At 50.6% G+C, this 15088-nt stretch overlaps 2 protein-coding genes across 5 annotated transcripts in view; both read right to left on the bottom strand.

Moving 5' to 3' along the window:
* Positions 1–303: 303 nt before the first annotated feature.
* On the bottom strand, positions 304–5267 carry shbg (sex hormone-binding globulin). The gene is made up of 8 exons (XM_086014023.1): positions 5034–5267; positions 4079–4176; positions 3335–3524; positions 2801–2962; positions 2050–2206; positions 1629–1765; positions 1359–1563; positions 304–578 (listed from the first exon to the last, which is right to left on the bottom strand). Exons 1-8 carry the CDS (start codon positions 5100–5102, stop codon positions 451–453), a joined length of 1146 nt encoding a protein of 381 aa, XP_085870149.1. The 5' UTR covers positions 5103–5267; the 3' UTR covers positions 304–450.
* Positions 5268–6266: 999 nt separating this feature from the next.
* Positions 6267–15088, bottom strand: part of zbtb4 (zinc finger and BTB domain containing 4) — a 31628-nt gene continuing 22806 nt past the window's right edge. For all 4 annotated transcript variants that reach the window (XM_086013981.1, XM_086013992.1, XM_086014011.1 and 1 more), the window contains one exon: positions 6267–15044. In XM_086013981.1, the coding sequence (XP_085870107.1) occupies positions 9977–15028 (5052 nt within the window). In that variant the 5' untranslated portion in view covers positions 15029–15044 and the 3' untranslated portion in view covers positions 6267–9976. The remainder of the gene's footprint in view (positions 15045–15088) is intronic.

The raw sequence follows: 15088 nt of genomic DNA, 5'->3' as shown, positions 1-15088 counted from the left end.
CATATTTGTATTATTTTATATTAACTCTATAGTTCACATGCACAGTGAAAACGACAACATCAACAGTGAACAACATCGAATTCATACTTTTCCAGTATGCCTCTAGGAATAGAAAGAATAGAAAAGATTTTTTAAAATGCAATTTAGAATAGTGAAAAGAGGGGATTAGGCAATGTGCATAAGGACACTTTAACGTTTTTTTTAGGGCACCAAGTATCGTTGCAGTGTAAGATCGCATGACGTCACCTAAAAAATAATTTCATAAATCCACTAGAGGGAGCAAAAACGCCACACATTGTCAGCTTAGTCCAAGCAGAAAGCATTTTTATTCGCTATTGTACATGGTTGACAATTTTAGAGTCTAGCTTGCACAATTATCCCAAATATGTCACTATCAAAAGTCTGGATTATGTCATAGTCATTCTATACGCAAGACCAGACGCATGTGTTTCACACAGGGCAGCTGTGAGAGGAGATAGACCGGTGTTTGATAGCCCGATCCAAGTCCACATCCTTTCCTTGGATCTGGATCTTCTCCAGGCAGCCTGTCAAAAAGCGGGAGCCGACGTCGTCGTCGCCTGAGGAGCGAAGGAAGGAGAGAGGCGGAGTTAACGATAGTTCCGCAGCCACAATTGCACCTTAACTTATGAATTTTAATTGGTTTTACGCTCGGCTACAGTCACTCGTGTCTTAAATCGAATTTGCCCAGTGTTTTGTGAGCCTTTCAATGTCATTTGGCATCGTGAAGTCCAGCCACGGACAACTTCATGCACTTGAAACGAACAGTCAACATAGCACAACATATAACCGGTCCCTCATAAGGTTGTTAGTCATTAGGTGTTTAAGTGTGTTTAAAGTTATCCATAGTTTGTTGAATGTGTGTCTTAATCAACTGTGACGTTCAATTTAAGTTGCCCGTTACGAGCATGAAACCGTGACTGTGACTTGAAACGGTCACATTCCGGGTTAGTTCCGTTGAATTCCTCCTCCTTCTCCGTGTCAAAAGAGTCTCCATTAACGTAAAGGCCTTTAAAATGCCACAATATCAGTCAGCATCTCTGTTCTTCTCCTCTGTGATGTCTGCCATCTAGTGGTGAGCAGTGTTATCACAACCTCAAACCTTTGTTTTATATGTGTTTTATTTTTATTTTTCATTCAATTTCAGGTAACCCTGACTGCGGTTGGTATGAGAACCAATCATTTATTGGTGTCATGGAACGGCCACCCCTTGGTGACTTGTGTCACCCTGGCCACGCCACTGAAAAGGTTCTGGCTCCGATGGCTCACAACTCAAAGACCCGCACGTTGGGTTCATTCCTAAACGGAGCTGCCACTGTATTCCTGAATCGGAATCTCACCGAGCAGGCCGCCGATGGCGATGTGGCTTTCTCTCAATTTGTTCACAAGCCCGAAATTCTTTAGCGGGCTGAGGAAATCCCACGGGACCTTTGATTCATGTCCGCTGTGTCGCACTTCTAGCGCATCGGTGCCAAAGGTCATCACCAGCCTCTTGAAGTTCTCTTTCAGACTCACTCCATGACCACCGAGCAAGAGTGTCACTTTCTGCAAGTGCCAAAGCAAATCAATCTTTTGTTATCTGCCATATAGCTGCAAATGTCTGTGCATACCTTTGTGTTATTATTGGCACTCAAGGCCAACAAGAGCGCCTGCCCGGGAGTCCCGATGCTTAAAATGGTCCCGTCCATCTTAGTGAAATCTCCCCACAATTCCATCGTCACACTGCGTTCCAGGTCCGTCTGCAGAACTGCTCAAGAGACAGAAAACAACATTACTGACTCCATGAAATGATATTCATCTCGCCCCAACAGTCTATTCTCTTCATTTCGTAGAGTATGAGGACGGGAGGTATTTTAATAGTAGCGGTGGACCATGTGAATGAATAGCAATACGTTTCTTTAAGAAATCGGACGTCAATTTCACCCTCACAGGCCCAGAGCGCTGGCCCTGATGACAGCAACCTTTTCCTGTCCTCTGATTGCATAACTTGTGAAAGCACAACAGAGCCTCCTGCCCTGTTTGTGGTCCCACCTGAAGTGTTGACAAGGGCTAGTCCGTTGCCGCTGAAGAAGCTGCCGGGTCGGACGCCTTGATAGCACGGCCGCAGCTCGTCGGCGTCCGTCTCCCAGGGGCTGCTGAGGTTTAGCCAGGTGCCTTCCCGCACGCAGGCGTCCATCTGCGGCTCAAACTGCAAGACAAAAAGGCGTTGTAAGAACCGGGCCTGGAAAGCCTGAACCCTTGCACCCCACGGCCTCAAAAGCGACACAAATTACACACACTATTGGACCTACGGTCTAGCGAGCTCATCACTGCGTGAGCGCACTGGCTTCTGGATCGACATGTGGCTTACGGAGGCGAGGCTGTTGAGTACTGAACGGACCCAACGCGGGCCCGTGAGCCTGCTAGCGGCTGCTAGCTAATAGCCGCTAGTAGCCGGTCGGTCAATTCGCCATTGGCTCGGTTCGCTCTGTGTGCAGTGCGGGGCATAAAACTTGAGACCTAGCTTGATGGCTAACTGCACAGTGTAGTGCCAGAAATGGGCCACGGTTTTCTTACTGAGTAACTCACAATTGTGACAGATAGCCACAGATGAAATGATGGCGTTCAGTGCTTATATAGTCCGGGACGGCACTAGTTTTTCGCCTTTCCCAAAACACAAGTTTAACACATTGTTCCCAGTCTTTGCACATGTTTTCAGCGCTTATTTTCAAACATATTTCATGTACAGTATTAGAAACAAATCACCAAAGTGACTTGAGAGAGTCAAGCGGTCTTGCACTACCTGAACAAACAGTCTCTCTTTCGAAATCAGGATCCCGCCAAGCGCCAGTCGGAGGGACCCCGAAACGACCTCCTCTAGGGCGTCGGACTGCAGGCCCACGACCAGCCCCCGCGAGCCGTCCACGTCTAGGATCACAAAATGGCCGTGGTTGCTCAGCTCCAGCTTGGCGGTCACAGAGAGAGACTCAGGTGAGTAAAAAAGCGCATGCGGAAAGTATTCAGAGCACTTCACTTGTTCCACACTTTGTTGTGCTCTGCCCCCTGGTGGCCATGGCGCGTATGCCAGAAGGAGCGGCACAATGTTCACTGAATTAAAGCCTGAAATCATGATGACAAAACTGTTTATATGTTTATATATTACATATTTTTCAATATGTTGTTGCTGTATGTTTCTATAAAGTGCAAAACTGTAGGATGCTACAGCGCTTTTAGTTTTGGAATAAGACCGAACATAAGAAAATGTAGAAAGAAGCAAAGCGCTGCAAATACTTTGCAGACGCAGCGTCCGTTTACACGCTGGTGCGGCGGAGCTCACCGTGTGCCACCGCCCGTCGTTGAGCTTGGGCCCGCCGGCTACGTTGACGAGGACGCCGCTGCGGCTGATCTGCATGAGCGGGACGCCGTCTTTCAGGGACAAAATGAACCAGTCCCTGCCGTTTTTGGTGTCCCCGTAGAAGATGATCCCCTCCGGGTCGTACGTCCTGAGCTGGAAGGACGACTTGATGCTAAACAAGAGCACACAAAAGGTCACCGGAGGAGTCCCCTGAAATGGTAATCGGGTTCTCAGACTTACAATTGACAAAGTATCGTGTATCATGAAAAATTATTTTATTTAATTATTATTTTATCTGAACAAATCAAGCAATGGTAATAATAACAACAAGTGTTATTCAATTGATTATTTTATTATACACTTAACAAATGGTGAATGTATATGTAAACTTCTTGTTTTAAATATTATTTGACTTTATTGGGCAAAAGCAATTTCACCACTTATTTTAATCAAATTAAAAAAAAAAATCAATGTATATGGTGGTTTGAACAAATTGTGCCAAATGATTTTTTCAAATGTTCTCAATTGCATTATTTACAATAATAAATTAACCAAATGGAAAATGTGAAAAACTAACAAACATTTTTTATTTCATTATTGACAATGGAAACAATTAGCAATTATTAAATCAAATATCGCTGGCGTCGGGCCAAAACCTTGTATCTCCGAAATACAAAACAATACAACTTTATTGATATGGCACATTTCACAAATTGTATCTCGCACTCTCTTATCTTGGTGAGGTTGACTGCGATGTGCATCAGCGGCCTCCACGCATCTCTGGGTTGGCCCAAGTACACGGTGGCGCTCCCCGATACTTGTTTCTGAAAGAAAAATACACCACAAAAACAGTCAACTCTTTTAGCCCACGTATGACGTTTCACATTATACAGTGCATATAAAAAAATCTACACACCCCCTGTTTGTGTGACATAAAAAAAGAGCATTAATGTGACCTTTGACCTTTACTACTCAATTGGAAAAAAAAAATCATAACTGAGATCATGTGCTTGCAAAAGCGTGCACACCCCTCTTAACTGGAGATGGGGCTGTCCTCGCAATTCACCGATCGGATGCCAATTTCATCCTCACATTTTACGGGCCTTTGATTGACACCAAATAAAGTTCAGATGTTCACGTAGGCTCTTCCCGACACTTTTTTTCAAACGGTTGGTGTCTGATTAATGCCAAATAAAGTTCAGATGCTCTAGTAGGCTCTTCCTGACACTTTTTGAAACACCTGTCAAAATGTGCAAACACCAAATAAAATCCAGATGTTCCAGTTGACCTTTTGGACATTTTTCAAACACCTGCCGCCATATGATGGGCCTTTGATTAATGCCAAATAATGTTCTGACATTCTAGTGGGCTTTTCCTGACATTTTTCTTAGTCCCATATTACAGGCAGCAACGAGATGTCATTGTTCATCGGAATCAGTCAGGAGAAAGGTATACAGTATAAACTGTATGTATGTGAATATTGTATATATATTAGCAATTAGCTACGGTTTGGTTGACTATTGTGTGTTTTGATGAGTTTAGATTCATTTAAAGTTAGTGGGAAGGGTCTAACCATTACAAAAAAACCCCAAACATATATGGTCCCTCGACATGATGTTTTTTTGGTTTTCTTTTTTAAATCTATCTCGATAAACTGAGGTTGACTGCGGATGTAGCGTACCTTCGCCCGGACTCCCCACGCCAGTGCCGTGATGCTCAACATTAGCAGCAGTGGTCCAGCCGCCGTCATGGTGCCAGTCTCGCCGCTTTTCGAGAGCTTCCCAAGGAGTGTGTAGTCCTGGACTGTGTGTCGGTCCAGAGGGCAAGCGAGCTGGCGCCGTATCGATTTGGACACTGTGACTAACAGGATAAACAAATGGGGACAACACACAGTTCATCATGCAAAAGGGCAGTGGTGGCAAACCTGCAACTTTTGAGTGTTTTCACCTCTGCGTGTGTGGGTGTGTTGGAAGCCATAAGGAAAGGAGGAGTCATCAATGAATGTCTTGTGTAAAACGGTTCATGTAAATAACATAATTCAAACGTTCTTATTATTGAATATTTATGTAAATCTATAATACAATGTCTTTTTTTCTCATTTCACACCAAATAGATTCAACAATTAGTCAATTGTATAATGAATAAAATAGTTTTACACTCAACCAATTAAGCACTCTAATATTTCCTAAAATATTTTTTTAAACATACGTACAGTTCATCTAATTAGTTGAATAATATTCTTGATTTTACACTGAAAAACATTTCTATTTGATTTAATGAAATATGTTGAATGCATATGTAAAATTGTTTATTTTTTACATTACAATTCAATAAAATATATTTTATATATATATATATATATATATATATATATATATATATATATATATATATATATATATATATACACACACGCGCACTAAATCAAATCAAACGTTGAACATGTAGGTAAAACATTTTTTATTTTACACCAAATGAACTGATTATTTAATTAAAATAAATGTAAAATTATTATTTAATAAAATTACATTTTCCACTGATCAACTATTTAATAATATATTTAAAATGTACATGTAAAATCGGTTATTCTTCGTTTTGCACGAAATTAATGAGACCATTATTTGATTAAATAATGCTAATGTTATCAATAATTTATTTTGATACTACACTAAATACATTTAGCAATTATTAATGAGCATATTTTGTTTTACATTTGATCAATTGACCACTAATATAAAAAATGTTTAATGTAAACTTCATTCTTGTTTATTTTAAATATCTTTTCTTAATTACATACAACAACTCAATTACCAAATATTGAATGAGATAATACTAAGATAACTACAGGATCCAGTGAGACATTTGCATTGGCGGTCATATTAAAAAAAAAAGGTGACTTTGTTTCATTGGGTCATCAGGTTAATACTTTATTTTGTTTGATTGCAGCAAAGAGACAGAAGGGGGGGGGGGGGGGCGAGGGCAGGCGATAGGGCGTCAAGAAGACTCATCGGAAAAAGGAGACTACAGACTTTGGGAGAGCTGAGGCTACGAGCCTTTGTATCAAATCTAAAGACAAAGTCCTCAGGCAACATAAAAACATCTTTTTTTTCTTTCCAAAAAAATAACGGACATATTTCGAGGGCTCTCTATGGCACAGTAATATCCTAAACATGGTACACGGTACGAGAAAAAAAACAAAAATATAGCCACACCCCTACATCTATGAACAGCTTCATAGTGGATAAAGCCATGAGATCTATCTCCAAATGATTTCTAAAGGAACAAAAAAACCCTTTCATTTACAAATCTAATTTCTTATGCCGTAACAAGGCACCTTACATGGGAAATCTGGCAGATCCACATCTTGACTCGAGATAATGATTTAAATATCAAAGCAGAGGCACATTCATTTCAACGAAAAGGTACAGTAGACAGTTGTATAACACCACCGGATTCCAGTCCAGTCACTACGATCGATACGAGGCCATTTGCATGCTTTTGGTCTGTAGGACAGAAGAAAGAAACCGTGGTCCAAAAACACAGCTACGGGAATGAATTGGAGGAATATTGCGTCCGTTGGAGACAGCAAGGCGTTTTCTTTCTTTTTTTTTTTTCTTTTTTTTTCAGTTTTTTTCTTTGTAACACACAATAAAAAAGAAAAAAAAAAGAAAAACAATAACAACAGGTGGCCCGTTTTGTGAGTGCCGAGGGATATGCTGACTGTGGCTTTTGGTTTTTCCTCATGCGCTTAACCGCTCACCCCTGAAGAAGAAGAAAAAAAAAAAACAACAACAAAAAAAAACACCCGATGGAGTTCAGCCATCTTGGGCCCTCAGGTGAGAATAGAAACAGACAGCTATGGAAGATTGAGACGTGAACGGAAAGGGGGCCGGAAAAACAAACAAACAAACAAACCCCCAAAAAAGCTGTGCGCACAGTGTCAAGATTTTGCCGAGCGTAGAAACGGTTAGGAAGCAAGTGGCGCTCATGCTTTTGTGGAACCCAAGTTTACTGACGTGTTGCTAGCACTACTGTATATATGCATACCAGACTGTTATATTGTTCTGTAATAGGTTATTTGGGTGAAACAAACAAAAAAATAACAACAAAGAACTGAAACCGTGTCTTATCAAAAGCCGTTTGAGCATGTGTCGTCCATGTCCTTAATATCCATCTTAAAACTCATCTACTGGTACGCTCTTTGTCCTCACTAGTGGAGCGTTACTGTAAAATGCCGTGAACAACACACTTTTTTTTTTTTTACACAAAAAAAAAAAAAATTGAGCGGAGGGTATTATACAGGGGGCTTAATAAGAAGCCCACATTTTTCACATTGTTTAGACGTTTACCAGTACCTAGGGGTTGTAAAAAATACAATAAAATAAAATTTGAATTCTAGTGCATTTCACACACAAGCGAACTCAATTTGCCTCACATGCTGTAATTAAAAGTACAACATTGAAAAGCTGTTCTGAACAGAGTTCAAAACATGAAAAAGCAAAGTCAAGAAATAAAAATGAAAAAATAGCTTAGTAAAATGACTAAAAGTGCATAGAGTGCAGGAATAAGATTTGGGGAAACATGATTTTAAAAATCAACGATTGAAAATCAATCAAAAATCAACTTTGAAAGAGCTTCATCAAAGCTATGGGAAAAGAGCATCGTTTTGAACCCGCATTCAGAAGCATTGACTTGATTTTTATGATTCACTCTGGAGGCGGGTGGGGCGGTGGGGGGGTTGGGGGGGGGGGGGTATTATACACGAGTACACAAAAAGACACATGCTTTTGAAGGGTGATCTTTGTGAGGAGTGTATTGATACACAGGTGTGTGTTATTCACAGAATTTGACAGTACTAGTGAGGCAACATTGTGCACTAGTTGACAACTGTGCTACTAGTACTACTAGTGATATTATAAAATTCTGCCGGCACTCCACTGGGACGGCGGCGCCTTGAGACAGGAAGCCGCAGTTAATATTTGGCCATTTTCGCAGAGGATAAAGAAGATACGCCTTGATCATATCATCTGGCTTTGCACGCACCTAGAAAATTTCAACTGGGGGTAGCTTTGAACATTTTGAACCCTCTTTTTTGAACAATTCAAAATGAGTGAGTTGAGTTCACTGCCCCCAGCGCTCAAAATTTTGCAAAGTCAAAGCAAAAAATAGATGAGAAACGGACAATTTTTTTGTTTGTTTGTTTGAACGTCATTATCTTTGTCTTATGCTGTCATTGTGTGTAAAAAGCCCCAAATCTGCACAAAGAATTGTCCGATTTTTGCCAATTGAAGACGACGAGCATCTGGAAAAACATGTAAATGGGGTCACTCGCGTCTCAAGTGCAGCTGTACTCGTACTTTGTATTTACAGTTTTGCTTGTCCCACTAGTGTAGAGAAATGTAACAGCAGCGGCAGGCAGAAGCGGGAAAAATGTTCGACACAGTCGTTGAACTAGTTCGCGGAACTGTCTTCCGAGTGAGGACAAAGAGCCGAGCCTGGCGGTGGCCGCGCCTTCAAGTGGACGCCGAGACTTGAGAAGAAATGCTCAAAGGGATTTTCAAAAGCGACTACAATGCAGCTGTACTTCATTGACCGCGCGACTCCAATTTACATTCATATTATTAGGTTCAGGCCCCCCGCCCCTCAAAGTCACCTCGGCAAGGGGGGGCGGGGCTTAACCAGCAACATAGTGGAACGTACAAGAGATAACAGAAGCACATGGGGGGGGGGGGGGGTCTGAGGGGGGGGGGGTCTGGTTCAGGCATCACTTTGGCTGTTGAGCTCAACCTCATTTTTCCTAACCTCGAAATGACTCAATACCCTGAATCCATTGAAATTGTTTTCTCCATCTACTCCAAGAGGGGTGGGGGGGCTTTTCTTTTTTTTGGGGGGGGGGGGGGGGGGGTCATTATATTTCCTCTCTCGTGTGAAGGAAATGAGATGAAGAAGGGAAGTGCAATATATACCAGCCTGCATTTCTTAACCCAGTGACCAGCTACATATCCAAAGCAGCTACAAGTGCCCCCCTTGAAGTGACCCCGACTAGACTATTTTGCTGAAACGAGGCTATACACGCCCTACAGTGTCGTCTGGCCACAAAGTCACATGGTGTGTCGAGACGAGTTGTCGCACGCGCGCGCGCTCGTGTCCCTTCTCCAGGCGCGCCCGAGCCGCCGGCGCACGCGGCCCCGTTCGTCCACCTACCAAAGGTCCCCCGTACAAGCGCATCTGCCGAGATTCCCGCCTGTGCGCTTCAAATTCACTCCTCACAAAATTGGGCTCTGGGCTGAGATTTCCGCATCCAAAGTTCCAATGTGAAGGTTCGAGCAATTTGAAATGTTGCCCAAACCTTTTGTGAGTAGCGCATATAAGCGCCTCCGAGTCGCTTCGCTCTCGGGCGCCGACGGGCGACGGCTGAAACGGGGCGACGGAAAGACGCGCTGTACGCAGTTCTTCATCGTATATTCAAGATAACGGAATCAAGTTCTAGAACTACGACACACTACGGCAAAACGGCAGAGAACAAAGATGGGAGATAGTAGGCGATGATACGTCACCGGAACGTTGGCCGCATCCCTTCCCTCCCCGCTCCTATTCTCTTTGTAAAAGACTCCTTTTGGCGTCCTACGGTTTGTTGCCGCCGCCGTCTCGTTGCTTCTTGCCGCCACCGTAGAAGCTGGGGTTGGCCACCAGCGGGTGCGGCGCAGTGCCCACGTAGGGCCCCGTGCCGGCCGCGTAGTTGAAGATGGCCGGCAGGAAGGGTAGAGGCTCCGCCTTGTCGGCGCCGGGCGCCATCATGTTGAGGGCCACGGGAAGAGCCGCCACGTTGTACGGGTAGGCCAGAAGCTGCGAGCCGTAGAGGAGCTGGTACGGGTCTGGATAGAAGGGCAGCTTGGCCAAGTCGGCGCCATTAGGGACCATCATCTTTCCCAGAGGGCCGAAGGGAAGGGCTCCGGTAGGGTAGGAGGACACCAGCAGGTTGTCCTCCTGCTTCTTAGCTGGCCGGTAGGCGTCCGGCACGATCAGGGGAAGGGCATAATCCTGGACAGGGTAGCACGCCGGAGCCGGTTCCGCGTGCCGGGAATCCCTGGGAGTGTCCTGGCGCTCGGGCTCGGGCGCTTTCGGCGGCCGCGGGAGAAGGAGAGCGTGGGCGGAGGGGCGGTCTCCCGCGCTGGGCAACGTGAGCCGGTCCAGTTCTTGCACCCGCTGGTTGGCCGCAGCTAAGAGTCCGGGGCGGCAGGGCGACTTCGTCTGTGCAGTCCGTCTGTGCGACGGGGGCCCGTTGGCCTGAGCGGGGATGTGTTGGGGGGACGGCACAGGGCTCAAAGGCTCCTCTTTGGGGACCAGCAGAGCCGTTTGCTCCACCGGGGTCTGTTCATGCCGACTCGTGCGCTGGACCCTCTCCGTGTCTTTTCCTCGGTCTTTGTCCCTGCCCCTCTCTCGCTGTTTCTCCAGCTCCTTCTTTCGTAGTCTCTGCCTCTCCATCTCCCTCTCTCGAGCTAGCATGGAGGACATAGTCAGGTCTTGTGCTTCATTGGGAGACGGACTGCGGGACAGGGACCGGACCCCGCGGTCTCGGGGGGGTTCCTTGTAGCTGGCGTGCGCAAGCGTAGCGCTCCGAGCCTGCCGCTCTCTGTCCATAATGACCCCATCTCGTGTCACGAATCCCCGATCGGAGCTGTTCGCGGTCGCCATGGAAACAGGGGGAGCAGCAGCGGTTATTCTGGTCTGCGGCGTCACGGGCACATTAGCGGAGGTGTTGGGGGCCGCTGCCGCGCTGCGCGCGGGGCTCGCCGTTGCGTCTCGGCTCCGTTTGCCCGGGGTGCGGTAGTCCAAACATTCGGGCCGGTTCATGACCAGCACGCTCTGGAGAGTGGCGGGCGTGGCCGGGGCGAACTGGCCTTTGGCGGCCGCAAGGTCGGCGGGACTCTGGCTCACCTTGGGGCCGGGCTCCCTCTCGGCTTCCGAGTGCGCGCGCTGGCCCGCGTCAGGCTCGTCACCGGCTCGCGCTTGCCCGTGTCGGGTCGCCGGTTCGCCGCGATGGTGCGCCGACGACGCCGGGTCGGCGCTTTTCGGGGGGTCTGCTGTTGAATAGCTGATGACCGAGACAACCTGGCCTTTCTCGGGGAGCCAGTCTCTGCTTAGGGCTGTCGTTTCGGGCCGCCGAAGGTCTTCTTCCTTTGCTCTCTCCGGAGAAGCGCCGAAGCGGTGGCGTCGGATGTGGCGAGCGAGCGCCGAGGACGTCTTGCACACCTTGTGACACTGCGGGCAGGTGTGGCGCGACAAGGCTCTCCTGCTCAGGCGAGCCGGGCCGCAATTACCCCAGTCGACTTGATCCTCCTTTTGGTCGCCGCGGCACTGCGGCTCGGACGCGTCGGCGCGATCGGCCGGCGCCGTTTTTGGAAGCGCCGTTTCGGCGGGCTTGGGGTGTTGGATCCTCTGGTGGTCTTCCAACTTGTCCCTTGAGGGGAAGGTGGCTCGGCAGAAGAGGCACACGAACTCCAGCAGGTGACCGAGTTCGTGTTGATCCCGCTTGCCGGAGCTGGAGAACCAGCAGCCGCACGTGGCGCACTCGGCCGCGTTTGCGCTGGCGCGCGGGCGCCTCTTGGCTGCGGCGGAGGTGGCGCGAGGAAGTTTGGGGGATGGCGGCAAAGTGGCGGCCAGCTCACCGCGGCCCTCCTCAGCCTGCTTGGCTTCTCTTTCACACTCGCCCTTGTCAGCCGCCGAGTGCTCGCCGCCCTCCTCCCGGTCCGGTGAATTGGCCGCCTCTTTGTTCCCGCGCTTTTTCAGCTTTTCCGCTCTCCTCTTCAGCCGCAGAGCCCGCTTGAACTTGAGCTTCCGCTGCCAGCTTTTGAACTTGTGCAGGTGGGCCTGGGCCTTTTTCTTGGGCTTGTAGGAGTAGTAAGGTCGCCACAGGTTGTCGTCCATGTCGTGGTCGCTCTCCTGCTCGCGCACCTTTTGCCGAAAGTTGTACTCCCTCAGGTGGTGGGAGGAGTTGGCCGCGTCCCCGCCTGCTTCCTCCTTGCTTTCTCCGCCCGCGTCGTCCTCCTGCCCCCGCTCAGCCCGCCGGCGGTTGTGCTGTTTGTGACGATGTGCGGCCTTGGCCCAGGACGCCGCGCCTTTCCTGCTTTTGGGAGGAGAGCGGCTTTTGTCTCTCCTAAGGTCCGTCTCTGAGATGCTGCGCTTCACGATGGCCTCCTCCCCGATACGTACGGTGATCTGGCACAGCGGGCCCGTCTCTTTGACCGGTGAGCCCACCGATGGCGACGGCTGCTTTGACTTGGATGGCTCACTCTTGCCGTGGGACTTTCTGGACTTCAAACTGGAGCCGTCCGTCTCCGCGTCAGAGCTGTCTCGGGACCTCTTTCTGTGGCTGTCGGCGCCGTCCGTCCGTCTCTTGAAGGGCCTGGCGCTGCCCTTGCGGGAGGTCTGACCGGCCTCGATTTCGGGGAGCTCCTTTCGCTCACTTCCAGGGGGGACCCGGTTGCCGTGCACGATGACGGAGGACGACACGGCGGCTCCGTGAACGATGACCGAGGGTTTCGCGTGTCCGTACGTGATCACAGAGGGCGTGCTCGTTGAGTCGGCGGCCCCGGCAGCGTTGTGACTTTTGGTTTTGCCGCTACTGGGCGATTTGGAGCCGCCTCGCAGCGGCTCTAGCTCGCGGGAGCTCGGGTCGTCGTGTTTTTCAGGTCGGGGCAAGTCCGTCAGGGGCGGGGGCGGCGACGGAGGGCGGCGGCGGTCCGCGGCCAGGACGCGATTGGGAAAGGCGTCGGGGTCGGGCTTGACGCTCTGAGGACGGGCGCCGCCCAGGAAACTTTGCAGGTCTCCGGCGGCTTCCGGAGCACGTCCCAGGCCGGGCAGGGAGAGGGGAGGCGGGGCTTCGGCCGGCGCCATTGGCAGGCCATCGGGCAAAGAGTCGCTGTAAGTCTTGTACGGCCTTTTGTGCGAGCGCATGGGGAGGAGGCGGTAGAGTTTGAGGGCGTTGGCCTTCTGCTTGTAGCCGCCATTGGCCGTCTTCTCGCTGGAGATGAGACTGGGATTGATGCCGTGGATGGTTTTCTGGTGGGTTTTGAGATTGTAGTAGGTGGCGAAGGCGTCCCAGCAGAAAATGCACTGGTAGCGCCGCTCGCCCGTGTGCCACACCTCGTGTTTCGTGCGGTACTCGGCCAGGGCGAAGACCTTGTCGCAGTAGTGGCACGGGTACCTGCGTCGCCACGAGTGCACGTTGGAGTGCCGCTTCAGGCTGGACAGCGTCATGTAGGAGCGCTCGCACACAGAGCAGAAGTAAATGACGCTGCCATCCACCACCTTGGCAAAGTGGCTCTCGTGGGCCGCCAGGAGCTCCGCGGCCGGCGCGCCCTCGTCGCCTCGGACGCGCGCCAGCACGTGGCGTCCGCCGTCGCCGTCCCCTTCCTCCGCTCGCACCTCGCCCTCCTCCAGCGGCTCCTCCTTTGGCTGCACGGCCAGGGACGGGCCGGGCGCTTTGCAGGAGGCCTCGTGGGATTGCAGTCGCTTGCTGTGGATGAAGACTTTGCCGCAGGAGCGGCAGCCCAGGGCGCGGCTGCCGCGGTGCAGCCGCATGTGGACGGCGAGCGAGGAGGGCGAACTGAAGAGCCGGCGGCACACCCCGCAAATCAGCTCGGGCTTGACGACGCTGTCGGCGGGGGAGTAGGAGGAGGAGCGGGGGGGCGCCGTCAGCCCCTCGGACGGGGGAGGGGGCGGTGGCGGCAGAGGGGGCGGGAGGTGGAGCGCGGGCGGGTGCGGGCTGGCTCCGTGAGGGCTTCCCGTCTTGGCGGCCGCTCGCCCCGTTGCTTTCTCCTTCCTCTCGCCGTCCCCGCCTCCTCTCGGGTAGGCGGAGGAGCCCGGGCCGAAGAGGACCTGGGCCACTTGCGAAGGCGAAGCCGCGCCGTCGCCCGACTTGTGCCGCTCGGCCCATCCGTCCCCGCCGTAAGAGCCCGCTAAAGAGGAGCCGGAAGGTCCGGGCGCCGACTTGTGAAAGTGCGTCTCGGGAGAGAGTTTGGAGCACTTGAGCGGAGGCGGAGATTTGATCTCCTTCCTGATAAGTGTGAGAGCGGTCATTGGGGACGAGGAGGAGGAGGAGGAGGAGGAGGAGGAGGAGGAGGAGGGTGACGAGGAAGGAGAAGTGTCCTGCCTCGGGGGCTTAAACGGCCTGTGCTTGACGTCCATGGTGGAGTCCAGTTTCCATAGCGACGCCTGGTCGGAGCTTTTGGAAGAAGGCCGGCGCCTGTGCGGGGAAGAGGATGACGCGGCGTTACGGCAATAGCCGGACGACGTCAGCGAGGCCGGGAGGGGCCCGGCGCTCGCCGGGAAGCTGAGGGTGATTTTTGCATTTTGAGCTCCGTCGGCCGCGCTTTCCGGCCCGTCCTCCATCGCGGCATCTCCTCGGCCGCCGTGCCTTCTGCCCTTCATCTCCGGCCGACGCCTTTCCCCCCGCGCGTCCGCTTTGGCCCGCTTAGAGCCGACGGGCGGCCGAAGGGCTTCTGCGGTGGCTCGAGCCGGTGGGGGCGAAGGGGGAGGGGTCGGGCGCTGACTCTGGCGGCAGGTGGCGTCCCGATGTAGGAGGGCGGGGGGGGCGTCGGGGCGTCGCTCACTCAGACGAGAGTGAATAAGGCCCGCGTGGAGGGGGTCCCGCACCTTCACCCCGGACACCATGACCGGCACCCGAAATCTGAAGGCAAAAGGGGGACAAAAGATGCGCATTAAGCATCAGGC

Source organism: Filicampus tigris, chromosome 2 (assembly GCF_054856515.1).
Source record: "Filicampus tigris isolate MCC_2025a chromosome 2, RoL_Ftig_1.0, whole genome shotgun sequence".
In the NCBI taxonomy this organism is placed as follows: Eukaryota; Metazoa; Chordata; class Actinopteri; order Syngnathiformes; family Syngnathidae; genus Filicampus; species Filicampus tigris.
The sequence above is the reverse complement of the archived record's forward strand: the minus strand, read 5'-3'. Positions and strand labels throughout refer to the sequence as shown.